Consider the following 13798-nt stretch of genomic DNA (forward strand, 5'->3'; position numbering starts at 1 on the left):
GAGGCCGGGGTTCGCCTTGTGGCCTGGACTGGGGGCGTGGTGGAGAGTGGGGAGGGACACCTTGCGCAGGGAAGGACCCTGGGTCTGAGGGAAGCGTGCGCCCGGGTTCCTTGTCGGGGTTCGAGGCGCCGAAGCAGACTGGGGGCCCGGCCAGGCGCTGGGCCCGAAGAGCGGGCGGGGGGCGCTTGCGGAGCGTCTGGGAGGACCGCCCCCACCCCGCGCCCTCTGCTGCCGGGCAGTGGCGGGAGGCTCTCCTGCCCAGACCCTGCCCTTTCAAATCCAGGTGGTCACTTCCGGTTCTCAGCTCCTCCAGGATTTACAGTGTGCACTAGGTGCTCAATAAAAACCTACTGAATGAGGGACTATTGCCTGTGTTCGCCACCCCTGTGGCCGCCCCAGAATTTCACTGGGGCGGGGCTTAAGAGAGGCCATCTGGTTGGAGGGGAGGCTTCTGAAGCTGCCCTTGCTTTAGCAAGCGTGCTGTGATTTGGTTTGGTTTGGTTTGGGGGCGCCGATTTGCGAGTCTATCTCTCCCCAAGCCAGCCTACAATGCCATCACTGCCCCCCACCCTTATAAAATGACTATATTCCAGAATTTAGATCCTTTTCCTTGCAAAGCCGGATTTGAAATCAGCTCTAATTGAGAGGCAGTGTGCTTGGTTGAGAGCGGGCCTTGGGTATTGACACCTGAGTCCAGCTGCCATGGGCAAATCACCCACTTGCTCTGATCCGCAGCTCCTCATCTTTAAAATGGAGATAACAATTAATGTGTGTCTCGTGGGACTACGCTCCTAACTCATGAGTAGTGAGTGCTGTGATAAGTACCTGGGGTCTTGTGTTCCATTTGTTACCAGCAGGCTGGGGGAGACGGGCCAAGGCGGCTGGAGGAGCTGAGACGGAGTGCTGCCAGGCAGTACCCCGGCAGGGAACTGGGCAGAGGGCTGAAGAGGGAGGGGCAGGTGGCAACAGCCCTTCCCGGGTCGGGCAGGAGACTGGAGTAGAGCTGAGAGGAGACCTCTCACTGGTCCATTTCCTTGGTGGAGAAAGGAGCCGCTTTGCTTATTGCAGCCGGGGGGATGGAGTCGAGACTGCAGAGAGCATGTCCCACAACCAGGGGCGCGAGCCAGAGGGTAGAGACTCCCGAAGAAGCCAGGGTCGCTGGTGGGAGGGGCCCGGGCGGCCGCCACAGTGACCTCTGCTTCTCGGCACAGTTCAAGGAGGAAATCTCTCGGAGGTTTAAGGCCCAGCAGGATCAGCTGGTCCTGATCTTTGCCGGCAAGATCCTCAAGGACGGAGACACACTGAACCAGCACGGGATCAAAGATGGGCTCACCGTCCATCTGGTCATCAAGACCCCTCAAAAGTGAGTTCAGGAGAGGAGCAGGTCCAGCCTGTGACTCCATCTGTTTCCTCACCCATCCGTCAGCGGGGCCTGGGGGCCTCTGCCAGGGCCCAGGAAGGGAGCCCACCGATCTCACTGGCAGGGCAAGGGATCCTGCCTTCCCTCCCCCCACCCGACCTACTGACCACCCCCAGCATCACCCCGCCCCAGCCTCGGGGCTGCTTAGCACGCGGCCCGGGTTCAGGGGGACTCGGGGACAGGGGACGGTTGTCTTTCCTCTTCCTGTGGTCCCGTGAACAGGAATTTCTTTCTCTGTCCTCAGGGCTCAAGATCCAGCTGCCACCACTGCTTCTTCGCCCTCCACTCCAGACCCTGCCTCAGCCCCCTCCACCACGCCCGCCTCACCCGCCACCCCTGCCCAGCCCTCCACCTCTGGCAGTGCCGCTTCGGACGCTGGCAGTGGAAGCCGGAGGAGCAGTGGTGGGGGCCCCTCCCCAGGGGCCGGGGAGGGGCCTCCCAGTGCTGCCGCATCCATCCTCTGTAAGCCTTTAGGGAGGAGGGCGCTGTCTGTTTGGGGCTGGGGGTTGGGGGAGAGCCATGAGGAGGGAGAAACATGATCCTACTCACGGTCTCATGGGGATGGGGGACCCTGGACATGGGCGCTTAAGCCAAGCAGGACAGGAAGCCAGGCTGCGGGGCTTCCCGGAGGAGGGAGCGTGGCCAATCGTCAGAAGTGAGCGGAGAAATGGGCTGGGGCGGGAGGGACTGTGGGTGAGGATGTCGGAGTTAGGGGCAAAAGTGGGTCCAGCAGGAGCCGGTTGGGGCTCCGGTTGGGGGATGTTGACCTACTCATTCGACAGGCCATCAGTGGTGGTCCTCTGCTCAGGACGGTCCCCGGCTCCCAGGCTGGCGTCTCTGCCAGCAGTGGGTCGGGGCTGGCGCCACAGGGGTGACCAGAAAAGGGGGAAGCAGAGGGGGCCCGTCCTAGAGACCTAAACTCGGTGGCCTGGGCCAGGTGGGGGAGGGGCTCTGGCGGCAGCGTGTGACTGTGGTCCATCCCACAGCTGGCTTCGGGGGCATCCTTGGCCTGGGCAGCCTGGGCCTTGGCTCCGCCAACTTCATGGAGCTGCAGCAGCAGATGCAGAGGCAGCTGATGTCCAACCCCGAGATGCTGTCACAGATCATGGAGAACCCGCTGGTGCAGGACATGATGTCCAACCCCGACCTGATGCGCCACATGATCATGGCCAACCCCCAGATGCAGCAGCTGATGGAGCGGAACCCCGAGATCAGCCACATGCTCAACAACCCCGAGCTCATGAGGCAGGTGGGTGTGACAGAGGTCTGGGCGGGGGCGTGAGGGACACCTGCCACCCGGCCGTGCCCGCCCGGCCTGTCCTACCTCGTCCTGCCTCGATTGGTTCACGCATTCATTCAGCAGCCGTGTTTTACACGCTGGGGGCACAGTGACACAAAGATACAGGCCTAGCTTTCCAGGAACTGCTGGTCTCAAAGGGAAGGTGGACAAGTAAGCTGACAGTCGCGGTACAGCGTAGTCAGTACTGTCAGGAGGTAGTCACATGGCCCCCTAGAAGCATGGGGGGGAGGCAGGCGGATCATGACCCTACCCTGGCGCTCCAAGGAGGCCTAGGGGAAGCGTCACCAGGCTGAGACCCAGAGGAGGAAAAGAGCAGAGTGCCTGGGGCCCGAGGGACAGCGGGTGCCAAGGCCTGGGACTGCAGATGGTAGGGTGCTGAGGGCATTGTGGCTGGGCAGGGCCCCGTGGGGAAGGGAGACCCGAGGGAGGCAGGTTTGCGTTGGCCTCAGGAAGCTCCAACTCCTGGCCCCGGCCGCCTGGGGACAGGGAAAGACCGTCTCCACAGAGCTGTGGCCCCCAGCGCTGGACTCCTCAGAAGACAGGTTCCGTGAGGGCAGAGGTTCGCAGCGTTCCGTCGTGTCCAGAGCAGTGTCCGGCACAGAGTGGTCACTCAGTAAATACTTCCTGGGTGGTCACGGAGTCCTGTCTCAGAAGAGGCAAGCTCGCATTTGGGAGAGGGACAGGCAAAGCGTTCCAAGTTGGATGGGAACCAGAAGTAGCCACGCTCATTTTCTCTGTCACGTACCGCTGTCTCGTGGAATTGACTCAGACCACCCCCGGCTGAGTGAGCCTTTGCCTCCGAAGAGAAAGCCCCGTCCCGTGTCTCAGGCTTAGTCCGGCCGGAGACCCCGGGATGGGGTCAGAGGGGGTCCCAGCCTGAACCCTTTTCCTCTCCGACATGTCACCAGGAACCACAGGATGGTCTTGGTGGGACAGACTCACCTGGCCTTGAAAGCACGGGCTGGCTGTGTGTCCCCAGGCAGTGAGTCTCTGAGCCCATTTTGTCATCTGCAAAATAGGGACAGAAGTACCCCCCTGGGACTGCCAGTGTGGGCGTCAGGTGACTCGAACTCTGTAAATTCCTTCGCCCGGTGCCTGCGCGGAGCAGGTGCTCAGTGGCTGTCGATTTTCTCTTCTGCCTCCGCGAGTTTCTCAGAACCGTTCTTGCTGTTGCCTTGTGCTCCCTGACACCTCTGCAGCCCCCCCGAACCTGAGGGAGGGGAGCCGCGGCCCTAACCCCTTCCGGGATCACCGCACCTCGCTAGGCAGAGCCCCCCGGATGGCCCCAAAGGGGGCAGGGGTGGAGCTTCGATGGCAGCGCAGGAAGGGGGTCCTGCCGCCCTATTCTCTGTCACCGTGGAGCCGACCCTGGGTCCCCACGGTCCTGAGGCAAGGTCCCCTCCTCGGGCCAGCTGCCGCCCTGGCCGCAGGGCCCACCGCCGTGTGTCCTTCCCCGGCAGACCGTGGAGCTCGCTCGGAACCCGGCCATGATGCAGGAGATGGTACGGAACCAGGACCGCGCCCTCAGCAACCTGGAGAGCATCCCGGGCGGCTACAGCGCCCTCCGCCGCATGTACACGGACATCCAGGAGCCCATGTTCAGCGCCGCCCGCGAGCAGGTGGGGCCGGGCGGGGCGTCCGGGGACGTGGGGGAGGCGCCCGGTCCGAGCGCCCTGCCGTGGTTCTGGGGGACCCCTGGCACCGGGGGCTCGGAGGTCGGGGAACGGGGGCCAGGCTGGGGTCAAACAGTCGACCCTCACACGGCGTCTTAGCTCAGTGTCTCACATGTGGTCCGCGGGTCCCCGGGTCCCCTGCGGCCCAGTCGCCCGCGGAGCCTGTTAAAGCTGAGGTTCCTGGTCCACACCTGTGAGCTCCTTGTCGACTCAGCCCCTGGACTCAGCCCCTGGGAATGTGCACTTTTAAAAATGCTTACGAATTCTTTCCAAGTATACAACAAATAGAGAGAAAAATAGAGCGTTCCCTGGTATCCACGTTGTTCTAACATGTTGCCATATATGGTTTCAGTGCCTTTTTGGGTGCTTTTTAAAAAATCGAATGTACATTAAACACATTATGCGTTTCCATGCTTCAAAATTGCAAAGGTACACGACATAAAGGACGGCACGGAAGTGTCGGAAGATATACGAGCTCAGCCAAGGTGTGCAAAAGGGACACTTGCGTCTCCACGTCCCAACCCGCCTTTCCTGAGAGCAACAGGTGTTATTCGTGCTCTGTATGTTTTCCCAGACGTTTTAAATATTCGCAAATAGGACGTTACAGAGAGTCGCAGGCTTCACCCACCCTCCCCGCCTCGTGCCTGCCTTTTCCTCTCCAGAGCTCACTGCCCCCTGAAGTGGGCGTTTGTCCCTTTTTTTGGTGGTGGTTTTGATTTTTCATTACTGATATATATGAGTAATAAGGGCATCCATCCATACCCTACAGTATTCGGTATTTTTCCACCTTATAGAAGTGGTAACATGCTGTCCATGCAATTTTTTAATCCGCTTTTTAAACGCTTTTAAAACGTTTTATTGACGATTAGAACAGCCGCAAAGGTGCATGTGTCACAGGTATACGGCGTGATGCACTTTCACAAACCAGACGCCTCCCCCAGCCGGCGCCGGGCGGGGCAGTGGGGTGGCACGTGTTCCTCCCTTGTGGGAAGGAAAAGGCGCCATGTCTTGAGTGGCCCGTGCCGTCCCGGGGGGCCCCTCGTCCACGCCGCCTGTGTCTCCAGCTAGTCGCCACAGATGCATGTGCGTCTCACTGACTCCGCTCGGCGCTCCTGGGTCTGTTTGTCCTCGGTCTGTTTGTCCCTCCCCTCGATGAGGCCACATTGCCCTAAGTCTGGGTGTCTGGGGGCGCGAACCCCCCACCTTCTCAGCAGCATCTTGGTTATTCTGGACGTTGCTCTTTCATGTTTTAGAAACTGCTTGCAGGGACCAGCTCTGAGTTTTCGAAGGAATGTATTTATTTTAAACTTTATTGAAGTAGTTCATTAAAAATGTGTATCAGCGGTGCATTCACCCAGTTAAAAAAATTAAAAAAAAAAAAAAGAGTCGAAAGAGGCTTATAACAAGCCCTGCAGCTAATTCCGATGCACTCCAAGGTATGGGAATCACTGGTTTAGCTAAAAGGACTTGGCTTTTGGCGTCGGCAAACCTGGGTTCGCATGCCTGCTTCACCGCTGGCTCGGGGTGTGGTTTTAAGCGGGTTTCCTAACCTCCTGGCCTCGGCCTCCTCATCCTCAGCCCGAGGCAGCACGTCACAGCGCTGGTTCGGTCATGTTGGCCTCAGGATCCCTTTCAAAAGCTTTTCAGGATCCCAAAGAGCTTTTGTGTGTGGCGGTTAGAGCTACGGATAGTCACTGTCTGTGAAGTTAAAACTAAGAAGTTTTTACAATGTTTATTAATTTAAAAGTAATCCATTACACGTGAGCGTAAACAGCATATTCTTTCAAAACGAACCTTACTTTCTCACACGGAGTTTCCGAGGAAGGAGCGGCATGGTTTTACGTTTTTGGGGATCCCTTGGTCATCGGGCTGCAGGACCGCCGGGTTCTCAGCTCTGCTTCTGCCTTCGTCCCTCGATGTCGCGTGTCATGCAGACTTTGGAAAATTCTCGGCGCTCACAAGAGAGTGGGAGAAGGAGGCAGATCACACCTTAGGATCGTAGATGTCTCGAACCTCGCAGGGTGGACCACACTTTGAGAACCGGTGCTGTAGAGGGACGTTGTAAACGTTAGAATGGATGTGGCGGGCACGTCCTAGCGCTCGGCAAATGGCAACTGCTGTCAGCGCAGGAGCTCGGCGAAGAGCTCCGGTCCTCCGGGTGTGCGGGGAGAAGGCGGGGCCCCGTGTTGGTGGGGGTGGGTGCTGGGGAAGTCGCAGAGCAGGAGCCCAGGGACAGACAAACTCGGGGCGCACCCTGGCATGCAAGCCCGGCACGTGAACGGGCATCAGGTGAAGGGAGCGGGCTCGGAGCTGGGGAGCCCATGGTCAGCCCTGGTCCCCGCGACCCACGTAGAATAGAGTGACTGGATGTGAAGGTCCACGATCGGGGTGCTCGGGGCGGCTCAGAGACCTGCTTAGGTCAGGACCACCTGGGGACCGAGAAGGAGGCCGGGCAAGGGGGACAGGGTCCGAGGTCCCCAGCCACACGACCTGGGACAGAGCTCTTCCTGGGTGCTGGCGGTTCCCAAGGGAGGAGGCTCAGGTGCCACCTTGGGCAGCACGGCATGCGATGGGCACAGACCCTGAGACGGTGCAGAGTGACACGGTGGGGGCCTGGTCCTGAGGGGGACGTTAGCTGACGCAGCCTGTCCCAGGATGTAGAGGAAGGAAGCTGATGGCCGAGGGACCGCCAGCCCCCCGGGGGACCAGGCAGTGGGGAAAGGGCTCTCGGAGTCAGTGTCGGAGCCAGATGGTTGGGGAAGAGGTGCTGGAGGCGGATCAGGTGGAGGTAGAAGCCACGGGTCCTTGTCAAGCACCTACGAGTGTCAGGGACGGGCTGCGAGGCGAGTCCCATGGTGTCTGTTGCTGGAGGGCAGAGCAGGGCCCGCAGCTCACTGTGCTGGGGGACGGGGTGTGCTGTGGGTGTCGGGGACGGTGCGGGGGGCACTGTGGGGCGATGTGTGGGACACTGGGTGCCGAGGATGTGGGGGCAGAGGGTGTTGGGGAGCACTAAGTGCACTGTGGGGGAGCACTGTGGCAATGTGGGGGGGCACTGGGCACTGTGGGCAGGAGGGGGTGTGGGGGCACTAGGTGTGAGGATGGTATGGGGACACTGTGGGCACTGAGGATGGTGTGGGGGGCACTGTGGGTATTGGGGACAGTGCGGGGAGCTCTGTGGGCACCAGGGACTGGAGACTGGGTGCCAAGGGCCAGCAGCGCAGATGAGAAGCTTGCGGTCGTTCGAGGCCCCAGTTGTCCAGCTAGCAGTACCGGCTGCTCCCCTGCTCCCTGCCAGGGCGGGGGGCTGTCGGGGAGGGGAGAGGATGCGCGGGGCCCTGCCCTGATGTGCCCTGATCCCCGCCTTCCCTCCTCCAGTTTGGCAACAACCCCTTCTCCCTGGCCGGGAACTCTGACAGCTCGTCCTCCCAGCCTCTGCGGACGGAGAACCGAGAGCCCCTCCCGAACCCCTGGAGCCCCTCGCCCCCCACCTCCCAGGCCCCTGGGTCTGGCGGGGAGGGCACCGGAGGACCAGCGCCCAGCCAGGTGCACCCGAGCGTCTCGAACCCCTTCGGGATCAATGCGGCCAGTCTGGGGTCAGGTACGTCCTGGGGCACAGGGAACTTGGTGGGGTCCCCAAGGCAGGCCCCCAGCCCAGGCCTGAACAGGGCCCCCCTGCTCCAGAGTACTGAAGACAGGTGACACTGGATGGAAGTCGCAGAGGGGCCCTGCAGCCCGGGGCCGCAGCCACCACCACCGTGATCCCCACCCCCACCACCCCCCCACCCCCTCCCCGCCCCCCCCAGGGTGAGGGCGGAGGCATCCCCAGGTTGCTGGGAGAGATCAGAGTCTTGGATAAAACAGGCCCCGCCTCCCAGGCTCTTCCTGAAGCCGTCAGGGTCAGACTGGGGGTGGGGGCGGGAGGGGATCGGCATGGACCCGGGGAGGGATCGTGTGGGGCCACCTGTGCAGAAGCCTGGGTCGTGCACTGTGCACTCTGGGGTGCTCCATTTACCTGAGCTCCGACTGTGCGTCGGACTCTGGGGGTATCTGGTCGATGCCTGATTTGTCTGACCCCCAGGGACATCTTGATGGGGAAAGTCCCACCCCCTCTGTGTGCTTCAGTCCCCTTATTTATAAAATAAGGGACTTGAGCTGATCCATGCTCTCAGGATAGTGCCCCTGAGTCCTTGGGGGGCCTGGGCCATCCGCAGGACAAGGGAGGGCCCACTGGGAGAGGCTCCAGGCCCGCCCCAGCTCCAACCTGGCGGTCGACGTGCTTGGCTTCTCAGCGAGATTTGGTTTGAGGGTCTCAGCTGCAGAGACAAGTCTGAAAAGCAGCATCTCTAGTGAGGTCCCCGGTGACTCTGACACTGGCTCGTGGCAGGAGTCCAGAGGGGCCCGAGTCAGACCCAGTGTCCAGCTGGCTTGTCCTTAGGGTGGATGGGAGTGGGGCCGCCAGGGTGGGCCGGGTGACCTTGGAGTCAGGAGAGGCGGGACCAGGCCCCGGCACCCGGGAGCCTGCTCTCCCACTGCCTCTCTGAGCCTCGTAACCACGGGCGTCCGAAGTCGGCTGGGCCGAGGTGCGGCACCGGCCTCCCTTGGGACCCCTTTCCTTCTGTTCGGTTCTCTCTCCCCCGACCTCAGGGATGTTCAACAGCCCGGAAATGCAGGCGCTGCTCCAGCAGGTCTCGGAGAACCCCCAGCTGATGCAGAGCGTGACCTCTGCCCCCTACATGCGCAGCATGCTGCAGACGCTCGCCCAGAACCCCGACTTCGCCGCCCAGGTATGGGCCTGGCCGCGGGGCACTCCCTTGGGGCCGGAGCGCCAGAGGCAGAGCCCGGGCGTGAGGCTGGAGCTCCGCCGTGTCCTCGCCTTGCGAGCTCAGCACGCTCAAGCTCCCGCTTCCTCGTCCGTGAGCCTGTAGCAACCGCAGTTCCGCGTAGACCCGTGAGGGCGCCCAGAGCGCTTTGCGCGTGGCATGGCCTTGCAGGCGCTGTGCACTTGGGGACGTGTGCTCTCGTCCTCACCGGACCCAGGGTCCTGATGCCCGTCCCTGCCCAGAGAATAGTTCCCTGTCCTCTCACTGTCCCCCCGAGGCCTCTGGGGTGCTTCGAGGTCCTTAGAAAGCTGGCCCCATTCCCTGTGGTGGTGGGATGCTGGGGAGCCTGAGGCCGCGGGGGCGTCTTAGGGCGGCTAGGCCCAGGCCTCCCGACCACCTTCGCCCCGGCAGATGATGGTGAACGTGCCGCTCTTTGCGGGGAACCCCCAGCTGCAGGAGCAGCTCCGCCTGCAGCTCCCGGTCTTCCTGCAGCAGGTGAGGGAGGGGCCTGGAGGGTGGGCCCGGAAGCCTAGTGCGTGGAGCTTAAGGGGGAGCAGAGCTGGGGGTTCAGGCTGCCTCCTGCTTCCTGCCAGCTCCCATCGCCTCCCTCTGCTCGTTTCCCGTCAGATGCAGAACCCAGAGTCTCTCTCCGTCCTTACCAACCCCCGCGCCATGCAGGCGCTGCTGCAGATCCAGCAGGGGCTGCAGACCTTGCAGACCGAGGCCCCCGGGCTGGTGCCCAGGTGAGGGTGGGGGCAGGTGGGCAGCAAGGCTCCGGCTCCTCCTCCTCTCAACCCCTCCCGCTGCCACTCTCCGCCACGTCCCCCACCTCTCTGTCTCCTGCCTGCAGCCTCGGCTCCTTCGGGATGGCCCGGACGCCCGCACCCTCGGCAGGCGGCAACACGGGGTCTGCGCCCGAGGCCCCCGCTTCCTCGCCGGCCCCGCCGGCCGCATCTTCTCCAGCTGGGGCGTCCAGTGCTCAGCAGCAGCTCATGCAGCAGATGATCCAGCTCTTGGCAGGAAGCGGAAACGCACAGGTGCGTGGGCAGCGGGGCTGGTGCCGGCGCCGCCGCATCCATCCTGGTGTCGGGGCTCGGCCGAGCCTGGCCCTGGACCCTGGCCCGCCACTCACTTTCCAGCCTTGGGCAAGTCGCTGACCTTGCCTGGGTTCAGTGTCCACAGCTGTAGGGCAGGGACGGGATAGCGACTCCTGCGTGTTGGAACTGCCCTACGTCCCTGCCCTGGAGGAGCTCACTCCCTTCATTCCTCACGGCCCTGCGAGGAAGCTGTTATAATGTGTTTCACAAAGGAACACTGAAGCCCAGAGCAGTTAGGTGGCTGTCTCAGTCACTTAGTTACTAAGTAGCGGAGCCGAGACTCGAACGAGGCGTGCTGGCTGCAGAGCGAGCACTTTAACCGCCGTTAAACCGCTCGCGCTTGGATCGGAGGATTCTGACGATTGAAGCAGCCTCCATCTCAGACTAGAGAGGAGGATTCTGGGAGGGGAGGGGACGAGAGGCCCAGGCCACGGAGTCAAGGCCTGGGGTCTCGGGGAGGAGCAGGGAGCGACCTCCGGCGAGGCCCTCACCTTTCTCTGACCTTCTCGACGCGTACGGGAATAGCCTTCAACAGACGTGTCAGGGTGCACGGGCCGGACCGAGCGATCGCCAAGGGCCAGCCCCGCTTAGAATTCGTGGCCAGAATCTGTGGCCGGGGGTGAGAAACAGCACGGGGCGCCGGACAGGGCTTTTGTGCTGCACATCGGGGGCCTCTACGACCCTCAGCAGGTCCTTTGCTCCTCCGGACAGCACGTCCCTCCTGTCAGCGGCCGGGCGGCCGGTCGTGGCTGAGCTCCCTCCCGCTCTGAGTCTCCTGTTCATGGTCTGAGCTAGCGCCTTGTCAGCATCCCTTGGGCAGACACCCCAGGAGACATGCGTGGGGCTGTCAAACGTGAAAGGCTTTCTGTTTTGTAAATAACCGTGTTTGTTGACTGGTTAGAATGGAACACTTCCTTCCTTTCTGGGCCCTTCTCTGGCCTTCCGTCTGGCTGCATGTGTACAGTGGCCGGGAGGAGTTTGGGGGCACCGTTAGGATGCCCTGATCCGCCGTTTGCTTTTGTAGTGTCTGTCAACACCTTCAGACTCTTGATGGAAAACAGGAAGTAGGCCGATCGAGACCTGTCATTCTGAAATTTTAAGACAACCCTGCCTTATGATTACACTGCTGTTGAGTGACGGGGCCCAGGCTCCTTGGTCCTCTTTGGCCCTCCCTGCCCCCCTGGTTGACTCTGCGGACGTTCGAGAAGACCTTCTGGTTGTGTTCTCTTCCTTATAAGCCCCCAGCTTCCAGAGGGCCCCCGGGGTCGCGCCTGTCCCTGCCTCACCAGACCTGTCCCCCGCAGGTGCAGACGCCAGAAGCGAGGTTCCAGCAGCAGCTGGAACAGCTCAACGCCATGGGCTTCGTCAACCGCGAGGCCAACCTGCAGGCGCTGATTGCCACGGGAGGGGACATCAACGCGGCTATCGAGAGACTCCTGGGCTCTCAGCTGTCCTAGCCCCGCGGCCCGGGCCTCCTGCCTCCCCTCCCTGGATTCCGGCCCGTGGACCCCGTGGGCCCCTCCCCTCTGCGGCTCCTCATCCCTTCTGTCTCGTCCCTCGTCCTCTCCGGACAGCAGCGGCTTAGCGGGCGGCCCAGCCCCGCGGCTCTGTCTGAGCGTCTCGGCTCTCGTCCCCCTTGGCACAGAGCCTTCTCTCCCCGCCCTGCGCGAGCCGAGCTGTGTAAACGGCCTTCACGGCCCCACGTGTACCTAGCACAGCCCTCGGACTTCTCGGTGGCAGGTGCGGCCGAAGGACTGACGGGTCGGCCGGGACACGTTCTTCCCTCTGTGCCTCTGGGGCCTTGTCTGCGGGTCACTTCCGGTAACCCCCGGCTCTGTCGGCTCTGTCCCCCATGCCCTCCCGCCTCCACTGCTAGAATCCATGCTTGAAGGAGGGGCAGGCGGAGCAGGCCGGAGTCCCTCACACCCCAGTCTGCTCGCTCCGTCTAGCCCTTCCCCAGGGGGAGGCAGACTCCTGTCCTTCCTGTCTGAAGCGGGACGCGAGACACAGCCTGCTGGACAAGGCGTGAACGAGCCCTGGACCGGCCCGGTGATGGCGGGGGTGGCCGGGACAGCCTCGCAGAAGCTCGGGAGTTAGAGCTGCCAGTTGTGGGGCACGGCCCCGGCTCGGGCTTGGGGACGGGACAGACGCTGATGGAAGGGGAGTTGAAGAGGGCTCGACACGCCCACACACGAGGCCCACAGGGGTCCTGGGGGCTCTGTCATTCTCACTCCCTGACACGGTCCCATGGACCTGTGTCCCGGGTGCCAACCATCCCAGCCCCTCTCCAAAGACACAAAGTAGACTGGGGTGTGTCTCCGCAGGGGGGCGTGTGTGTGTTGGGGTGCACGCACACACGCGTGTGCACGTTAAGTGGGAGGTGGGGTTCTTTGCTGATTCCGTTTCAGCGCGTGTCCCCGCCCCCCCCAAGACAAGCGGGCAGAAGGGCCTGTCCAGCGCAGGGACACACAGCCTGGGGAGCCGGGCTTCGAACCCCTGCGCTGCACCCAGCACCCCTACACTCGCTGCCTTCGGGGGACGGTGGGGGGGGTCTCCCCTCCAGAGCCCCTGGCCTTCGAGTTCCTCCCTGTTTCCCTCCAGGATGGGTGGCAGCGACGCCCTTGACCTGGCCTGGGTGTCGCTGTGCTGGAGCACAGACGAGGCTCACCTCACCTCTCTGCTACTTAGCGCGGCTGCTGGCAGGACCCATGGCTGGGAACAGGGAGGCATAAGAGACAGAATTTTCTCCAAGTGGGGAAGGGTCCCAAGCCATCCAGAGAGGACGTCTGCGTGGCTGCCCTCCCTCCCTCCTTCAGGTCCCACACTGGCCTTTGTAAATAAACGGTGTGGTCTTTGTTGCAACAGTGTCTCGGTGTTTGCTTTCTGGAGGGGAGGACGCAGCTGAAGACAGCTGGTCCTAGAGGATTTTTATAAAGTGGGTCTGGAGGAATCTAAAGTCGGGCTCGGTTAGCACAGGTGACAAGAAAATCGAAGATTAAGGGGTCACTGGTTCTGCGGATATCTGGGACCCACGATTCGGGAATGAGGAGGAAGGGTTGCATGTTCCGTTCACACCCCCAGACCATCAGAGCAGTTTCGCCACCCCAGCCTACCGGTCCGCTGCGAGAGGCACGTCCGAAGGTGCGGGGAGACGGCTAGGCCCTTGCTCCCCTCCCGAGCTTTCGGTGAGACTGCCCTCCCCTCAGGCGAAAAGTTTAGACCAGAACCAACCCCTGCATCCAGGGCTTGTGCGGGTGGAGCGAGGTGGTTCCCGGCCTTGGGCTGAGACTCCACCTGGCTGTCCCCCTGACTGTGAACTTGGGGAACTCTTCCCAGGTCTGCGAGGCCTCATCCTTTGTGTGGTGAGGTTACAGACCAGAGTTCTGTGCCATGGATAAACTGTGGGCCGGAGCTTCCACGTCTGACCATTGTAGACTGGATGTTTCAAACCAATACTCTCACTAGGAATTTTAAAAGCTGGGTGACAT

General features: G+C 62.1%; 1 protein-coding gene across 1 annotated transcript; it reads left to right on the forward strand.

The window, feature by feature from the left end:
* Positions 1-1061: 1061 nt before the first annotated feature.
* On the forward strand, positions 1062-13172 carry UBQLN4 (ubiquilin 4). The gene is made up of 10 exons (XM_039849840.1): positions 1062-1363; positions 1665-1882; positions 2407-2669; positions 4181-4339; positions 7769-7991; positions 9038-9177; positions 9625-9708; positions 9841-9956; positions 10064-10250; positions 11615-13172. Exons 1-10 carry the CDS (start codon positions 1077-1079, stop codon positions 11765-11767), a joined length of 1830 nt encoding a protein of 609 aa, XP_039705774.1. The 5' UTR covers positions 1062-1076; the 3' UTR covers positions 11768-13172.
* Positions 13173-13798: the final 626 nt, after the last annotated feature.

The sequence above is a fragment of the Pteropus medius genome, unplaced genomic scaffold (genome assembly GCF_902729225.1).
Source record: "Pteropus medius unplaced genomic scaffold, Ma_sr-lr_union100, whole genome shotgun sequence".
In the NCBI taxonomy this organism is placed as follows: Eukaryota; Metazoa; Chordata; class Mammalia; order Chiroptera; family Pteropodidae; genus Pteropus; species Pteropus medius.

Bases quoted from the DNA above. Each gene is read 5' to 3' on its own strand.
- UBQLN4 (XM_039849840.1), top strand. From the start codon at position 1,077: ATGGAGTCGAGACTGCAGAGAGCATGTCCCACAACCAGGGGCGCGAGC. The intron at 7,992-9,037 runs GTACGTCCTGGG...CCCCGACCTCAG, and splicing joins TGCGGCCAGTCTGGGGTCAG to GGATGTTCAACAGCCCGGAA. The intron at 9,178-9,624 runs GTATGGGCCTGG...TCGCCCCGGCAG, and splicing joins ACCCCGACTTCGCCGCCCAG to ATGATGGTGAACGTGCCGCT.